General features: G+C 48.4%; 1 protein-coding gene and 1 non-coding gene across 2 annotated transcripts; both read left to right on the forward strand.

Annotated features, from left to right (window-relative positions):
• The first annotated feature begins 232 nt into the window (after positions 1–232).
• On the forward strand, positions 233–2,441 carry LOC135981384 (uncharacterized). The gene is made up of 2 exons (XM_065583646.1): positions 233–946; positions 1,941–2,441. Exons 1-2 carry the CDS (start codon positions 370–372, stop codon positions 2,414–2,416), a joined length of 1,053 nt encoding a protein of 350 aa, XP_065439718.1. The 5' UTR covers positions 233–369; the 3' UTR covers positions 2,417–2,441.
• A 4,940-nt stretch (positions 2,442–7,381) lies between these two features.
• Positions 7,382–7,453, forward strand: TRNAC-ACA (transfer RNA cysteine (anticodon ACA)). Its single transcript has one exon. It is a non-coding gene; the product is annotated as a tRNA-Cys (tRNA).
• Positions 7,454–8,112: the final 659 nt, after the last annotated feature.

The following is an 8,112-nucleotide window of genomic DNA, read 5'->3' on the forward strand; positions in this document are numbered from 1 at the left end:
AAGTGATTAACAGATCATAATGGTCATGTATAATCAATCAAGATTCTACAGGATAAAACAGGTTAAAATGTACATTCAGAAAGAGATAAGGGGAGATGGCTACTTAAGGGGAGGGGGGGGTGTCATGAGTAGTTCGCAGGTCAGAGCTTTGATTAAAAGTTCAGACAGAGACATCAAGTCTGGGTTAAGTTTAAGCTCATCAAAAGTTCAGACTCAACACTCTGGACAGCAGTGCGAGCTCGGATGCTCTGACCAGCCACACAGGAAAAGCCCCGGGAAAATTTGAATTGGAATTCCTTTTCCTGTCTGGCCAGTTTGAATTTCATTTCCTGTCTGGACATCGTGGCGAGCACAGCAGCACTGGCAACGATGCAGAGCTCTCCAGCAGTGATGGCCGTGCAGTCTGTGAATAGAAAGAGGGCCCCAGCATGGACTGATCGGGAAGTCTTGGATCTCATCGCTGTGTGGGGCGATGAGTCCGTGCTTTCTGAGCTGCGATCCAAAAGAAGGAATGCAAAGATCTACGAGAAGATCTCTAAAGCCATGGCAGAGAGAGGATACAGCCGGGATGCAACGCAGTGCCGCGTGAAAATCAAGGAGCTGAGGCAAGGCTACCAGAAGACCAAAGAGGCAAACGGACGCTCCGGATCCCATCCCCAGACATCCCGTTTCTACGAGGCACTGCATTCCATCCTCGGTGCGGCCGCCACCACTACCCCACCAGTGACCGTGGACTCTGAGGATGGGATAGTGTCCACGGCCGGTTCCTCGGACATGTTAGGGGACGGGGAAGATGAGGAAGGAGATGAGGAGGGCGAGGCAGTCGGCAGCGCTCACAACACTGATTTCCCCGACAGCCAGGATCTCTTCATCACCCTTACAGAGATCCCCTACGAAGCGTCCCCAGCCGTTACCCCGGACACAGAATCTGGGGAAGGATCAGCCAGTAAGTGTTGTAAACATCTAAACATTTATTTTTAACAAAACAGGAATATTAACAATTAAAAGAATGGGTTGTTCATGATTAGTGTGCCCTAGGCGCTTAACGGTTTAGTCATGGGCAGTGCAAGTTTTGAAAAAAAATCTAGCAATGTCCGGTTTTCAGTGATTGTCCTGCACAAGCCGCTCTACTGTTTATTCCCTGCTACTGCAGCTACAGTAAAATGCGGTCTATATGTCCGGGGATAGAGCAGTAATCCTCCTGGGACATCTCGATGAAGCTCTCCTGGAGGTAATTTGAAAGCCGTTGCATGAGGTTCCTGGGGAGAGCGGCCTTATTGGGTCCTCCGAAGTACGACACGTTGCCGCGCCACGAGACTATCAAGTACTCGGGAATCATTGCTCTGCACAGCAGGGCGGCATACGGCCCTGGTCTTTGGAGGCTTTCCCGGAGCATTCTCTGTCTGTCGCTCTCAGAGATCCTCATCAGGGTGATGTCGCCCATGGTGACCTGCTTTGAATTAGGTAGGGGAATGTTAGTGTTGGGACTGCTTTCACGTTCCTTTACAGAACTGTAACCGCTGGTTTGTAGCCACGCGGTGGAGGCGGGAGAGGGGCAGCCTACAGGGATCGTTCCCGGGGACAGCCGCGAGGGGGTGGGACAGGGGCAGAGTTCCCGCTTGCCGGATTGCTGGCAGCAGGAACTGACATTGCTTTAAATGTGAAATGAGGCCAGTGGTAATATAAAAGTTTTAAACTGCCACAAGTGTACGGCTTACCATGTCTGCCTGCAACAGAAATTCCGTTGTCCTGCCCCGCTTCTCAAATGTGCTGTGCAAGACCCCAGGCACTGAATGCGAAGGCCGAGAATTCGACCTTGTGCTGAGTGCGCATGTGATAGGTGCTGTGCATGGTCTTGTTCACAGAGAAAGACTATGTTCTTTGTTCACAACTACATTTATCTTTCTGAGGAATTCACTCCCTTTTTCCCATTCCCACAGCCACATCTGCGACTGTCTCACAACCTAGCCTGGAATCACACTCCCAGAGGCTAGCGCGGATTAGGCGTAGGAAGAAGAGGACACGGGAGGACATGTTCTCTGAGCTTATGGCCTGTTCCCAAGCCCAGGCAGCACAGCAGACCCAGTGGCGGGAGAACTTGACCCGAATGCACCAAGCCAACATGGATCGGGAGGAGAGGTGGCGGCAGGAAGACCAGCAGGCGACTCAAACGCTGCTTGGACTACTGAGGGAGCAAACGGACACGCTCCGGCGCCTTGTGGATGTTCTGCAGGAACGGAGGCAGGAGGACAGAGCCCCGCTGCAGTCCATCTCTAACCGCCCTCCCCCGCCACCAAGTCCCATACCCACCTCACCCAAAGTGCAAAGAAGGAGAGGCGACAGAGTCCCTGCTAACTCTCACTCCACCCTTGCAGAGAGCTCTAGTAGCAGAAGGCTCTCATTTCCCAAAATTTGAAAAGTTCTTTCCTTCCCGCCTGACACAAGCCCCCGTCCAAGTTTCACCTCCCAATGCCATGTGTAGTTGATAATAAAAAATACGTTTCTGTTAACTACTGTTTCGATCATGTTCTTTTGGAGGAGGAGGGGAAAGGGGGTTGGTAATTGGACAGGACAGTCACCTTTGGCAGGGTACATAGTCGGGGACAGGCACAGCAGCAGGGCACATACACAGTGCAGTGATGCAGTGACTAGTTACCCTGGTTAGTCTGGGAGGTTGTTTTCATGTTATGTTGGGGGGGGGGTTGCTCTGTGACTTTGTGGCGGGGGAGGGCAGTTACAGATCTTAAGCGCCGGTCCTTAGGCAGGATCACAGAGCCACACAGCAGGGGATCTGTAACCGTCCTCCCCCTGCCACAAAGTCACATAGACCCCCCATACACACAGTCCCGATCAGGAGGGGTGACAGGCTCCGTTGAAACAACCATCCCACCGCAGCGGAGCCTGTCAATCCTTGAGTTTAGAAGCTGCATTCGCGTCACTACACTACACCCGCTCCGCACCACAGTCTGCTTCCCAGGTTTAAAAAATTCCCGCGAAAACAGTATTAAAGAAAACGGTGTGCTTTAACAAAGTAGAACTATTTTTATTTCGAAACGTGTGTTGGAAGGGGGGTGAAGGGGGTATGTAACTGGATAGGATAGTCAACATTAACTGGGTAAAGAAACGGGGGCAGGTTTAGCTTCTCAGTACACAAACTTTAAAGTCACAGGTTACCCTGCTCACTCAGGAACTTTGCTTTCAAAGCCTCCCGGATGCACAGCGCTTCCCGCTGGTCTCTTCTAATCGCCCGGCTGTCTGGCTGTGAGTAATCAGCAGCCAGGCTATTTTCCTCAACCTCCCACCCCGCCATAAAGGTCTCCCCCTTACTCTCACAGAGATTGTGGAGCACACAGCAAGCTGCTATAACAATGGGGATATTGGTTTCGCTGAGATCACAGCGAGTCAGTAAGCTTCTCCATCTCCCCTTGAGACGGCCAAAAGCACATTCCACCACCATTCTGCACTTGCTCAGCCGGTAGTTGAAGAGTTCTTTTTCAGTGTCCAGGGCGCCAGTATAGGGCTTCATGAGCCAGGGCATTAGCGGGTAGGCTGGGTCCCCGAGGATGACTATAGGCATCTCCACATCCCCAACAGTTATTTTGTGGTCCGGGAAGTAAATACCTTGCTGCAGCCGTCTAAACAGACCAGAGTTCCTGAAAACACGAGTGTCATGAACCTTGCCCGGCCATCCTACGTTGATGTTGGTAAAACGTCCCCTGTGGTCCACCAGTGCTTGCAGCACCATGGAAAAGTATCCCTTTCGGTTAATGTACTGGGTGGCCTGGTGGTCCGGTGCCAGGATAGGGATGTGAGTTCCATCTATGGCCCCACCGCAGTTTGGGAATCCCATCGCTGCGAAGCCATCTATGATCGCCTCCACGTTTCCCAGGGTCACTACCTTTGGCAGCAGTACATCAACGATTGCCTTCGCTACTTGCATCACAACAACCCCCACGGTAGATTTGCCCACCCCAAACTGGTTCGCGACTGACCGGTAGCTGTCTGGCGTTGCAAGCTTCCAGAGGGCTATGGCCACTCGCTTCTGTACACTCAGTGCAGCTCGCAAGCGGGTGACACTGCGCTTCAGGGCAGGGGACAGCAACTCACAAAGTTCCAGGAAAGTTCCCTTCCGCATGCGAAAGTTTCGCAGCCACTGGGATTCATCCCAGACCTGCAGCACTATGCGGTCCCACCACTCAGTGCTTGTTTCCCGTGCCCAGAATCACCATTCCACGGCATCAACATGACCCATTGCCACCGTGATGTCCTCGGCGCTGGGTCCCCTGCTTTCTGAGAGGTCTGTGCTACTCTCAGACTTCAGGACATCACCGCGGTGCCGTAGCCTCCTCGCCTGACTTTTCTGCATCTGCCTCAGGGAAACCTTTATGATAAGCTGCGAGGCGTTGAGAGCGGCCACAACTGCAGCGATGGTCGCAGCGTGCTCCATGCTCGCAGTGCTGTGGCGTCCGCGCTGTCAATGACTGGAAAAGTGCGCGAACTGATTTCCCGCCGGCGCTTTCAGGGAGGGAGGGCGGGAGTGATGGACGGATGACAACAGTTACCCAAAAGCACCCTCGACTCATTTTGTTACCCAGAAGGCATTGCCGGCTACACCCAGAATTCCAATGGGCAGAGGGGACTGCGGGAACTGTGGGATAGCTGACCACAGCGCACCGCTTCGAATGTCGACGCTTTCACCGTTAGTGTGGACGCACAAAGTCGAATTACTGTCCTTAGTGTGGACACACACGTTCGACTTTGCAATATCGATTCCAAAAATTTGATGCAAGTAAAATCGAACTACTCTCGTAGTGTAGACAAGGCCTCAGTGATACCAGAGTTCATTTTCTGGCCTAAAAGGGGGGGCATACTCTAGTATCTAAAGGGGCTAATCAAATTCTGGATAAACTTTGTGTGTATTGCCTGTAGTCTGAGAAGTGCAATGTAAAGAAATATAAGCAACCATCTCCGATCTGATACTGAACTTGATTCTCCCTCCCCTGGCACCAGGAAGGATGATCTCATGTTAAGGCATCGGACTGTGACTTGGAAGATCTCTGTTCAAATCATGACCCAAAGAATTCTCTGTGGCCTTGGGCAAATCACTTAATCTTTCTGCCTCGGTTTCCCATCTGTAAAATGGGGTTAATGTTTCCTTTGCCTCGTTTACTTTGATTGCAAGCTTTTCAGGGCAGTGGCCCTTGTTTAAGTATTTGTATGGCACTCAGTGCAATGCCCCCTGGTCTTGGTTGGGACCTTAGGCATTAGTATAGTACAAATAATGTAAATCGGGAATAACTCCAGGGAAGCCAATGGAGTTGCAGAGCTATCCGCTAGGTGTGAAAATAACTGAGTCTACTGTCCTTAAAGTATTACAGAATAGAAATTAAGTAGCTACAATGTAAGGAGAGTGCACAGTCCTGGCTCTCTTACACTTTTGAGACATTGTAAATAGAGAGAAAATGCAAAGGGAAACTAAAACAACACAGAGATTAGAAGGAAACATTTTAAATGTATTTTCACTTTTTTCCTACATCTTTTCCTTCCTTCCACTAGCTCTACATTCAGCCTTTTATTTTTTGTAAACATGGCACAGCTAAGCTGGTGGATTTCACCTACTTGTGCTTCCTCCTTTTTAAGATTGCAGCCTTCCTAGTTTCCTAGGACAGAGCATCAGCACTTGTTGATAAGGGGAGAGGGCCAAATTCTAATTAGTCACAATTACACTATGTGCCACTTATTTGAAAAAAGGGGAGAGAAACTGATATAAACCCACACAGATGGCTATGTAGGAGCCGCACTGCTATTGGTTGGGAAAACTTAAATGATCAAAATATGCTATTTTCAGTGATGGAGTTCATAACTGCCTCTTGCAGCATTTGTCCTCTGTCTTCAGGAAGGGCTTTATTTCTAACTTTTTCCTGCCACTGCCTTCCCTTTCTCCCCAAAGACCACTATCTGGGCAGCAGTCTGGAGACACTACTCCAGTGCATAACTTCAGACATTCTATGGGGTTTTGCTGCCCTTGACTCACTGGCTGCATCAGCTCATAATTTTAAAGTAGTCTACCTCTCTTGCAGTAAAACACATTAAGTAGCAACTGTGGCAATCCTAGGGTAGCCATGGCTCATCTAAACCAGCTCAGAGAAAGTCCATGGGACACTGTGGTTAAAAACCCTGGCAGCTAGTCCACACTAGCACTTTTACCATGTTGTCTCCTTGGTTCCTCTAGAAAACTATCACATGGTTTCTCATTGCTTAAATCCATGGGTGTTCATGGAGTTCTGTTGAAATGCACTACCAATGGCATCTTCTTCTTGATGTCCTTTTCAAGACCAAAAACTTTTGATGCTCAACAGGTATCGTGTGGTTGTATAAACTTTACTGATAAGCCTGAATTTCATTAAACTTAAAATGGGGGAGAGTTTTCAATTACTTTTCTTTAAAGGTAAAAAAAAATTGTCTTGGTCATTCTCATTTAATGGCTTTAAGAATGTGTGAAAGAACACAAGAATGAGCTTACCTTACAAATTGACTTATTTAATGGAAGGTTTGTATAACTTCTAGGGGTAGTGATTATTTGAATGTATAAAGTATTTGGTGAGCCCTCTGAGAAAGAGTCTGACCTTGCAATATTTTGCAAGGTCCCTATATTTCATTTCTTCTGAAAGTATTTTGGCACAATAGTTAACTGGGTCTGCAGGTTTTCTGTGCTTTAAAAATAAAACAAAGAAGTTGATTTGTTCAGTTCATGTTGCCAAAAGCCCAACAGTTAATAACTAAAATTGTTCCTTTTATGGTTTAATAGCACAGCATTTATGTTCCCTTTGAAGATGATGGGCAGTTGAGGATATGTACTGCTGCCCCTTTGGCCCAAGCAGTCAGCTTGGTAACTCAGGGCCTTGCAGGGTTTTTTCCATTATGAAAAATCTATGAGAGTCACATTCTTGTTTATTTATAAAAATGTACCCAGTCCTGTTTTCCTGAACCCAGTAGAAACAAACAGGCAGTTTCCTTGCTCAGAAATCCCCCACGTCTGCCTCACCGGTGAGCTATGTGCTCAAGAAACTCTGTCCTTTTGCGTCTTCTCGGGGTCACACTCACAACCTCTCCTTGCAACTTTTTGCCACTAATGCATGTGTGCTGCACAGCCACTATCCTAGCACCCACCTTTATCCTCAGCCCACACAGCTTAGCTCTGAGCTGCCATGTGCCTTGTAAGCCTCCGGGGGAATGTCCACACTGCAGCTGGGAACAAGCCTCCCAGCCCAGGGCAGACAGACTTATGCCAGCAATCTAAAAATAATGGTGTGGGTACCGTGGTACTGGCAGCAGCTCGGGTTAGCCACCTGAACTCATACCCAGGGGCTATTAAGTGTATGGGAGCATAGCTCAGTGGAAGAGTATTTGACTACAGTTCAAATGGTCCCTGGTTCAAATCCAGGTGCTCCCTTTAGAGCTGTATTAATGAAAATACAGTTTTGGGGGTTCTAAGCCCTGCTAACACAAATCTCTCCTCCAGGCTGGGAGTCTTGCTTCCATCTGAAGTGTAGACACAGAGTCAGTTACAAGAAGAGTCTCAATTGCTCCTTCCATGGAATCTGAAAGAGTGCTTGCCATGCTCTTTGACTTTAATGAGGTCCGTGATTGTCTTTGGAGCAAATACTTACCTGAGGGTAGCCTTGAAAACATAACAGTATCAACTACCATGATCTCATCAAAACGTGCAGTATCCCCTACCAGCCTTAAAAGCTGGCTATAGCATTAGTCAGCATCAGGTAAACAGGTTCATAACCATATGCAGTTTACTGCACAACACAACATGATCTATCAATGGATCCTTGATGACACTGCAATTTAGAAGCGAAATGCAATGATGGCTATGCCCCAAATGGCTTCTTTGGTGGGGGAGGGTCCTTCAGAGTAGGTTTGTAGAATGCAGGCTCCTTCTGTTGATTCTAGAGAAGGAGCCTAGGCAAGGTGAGCTGTGTGATGGCAGATCGGGTGTGACGTGGGAATGCTTTATGATGTCATTAGTTCCATGCTGCTCTTTGTACCTAGAAGTAAAGGTATGTGGAGGAGAACAATAAATATAGTAATCACAGAAAAACT

This window comes from Chrysemys picta, chromosome 2 (genome assembly GCF_011386835.1).
Source record: "Chrysemys picta bellii isolate R12L10 chromosome 2, ASM1138683v2, whole genome shotgun sequence".
Classification (NCBI taxonomy): Eukaryota; Metazoa; Chordata; order Testudines; family Emydidae; genus Chrysemys; species Chrysemys picta.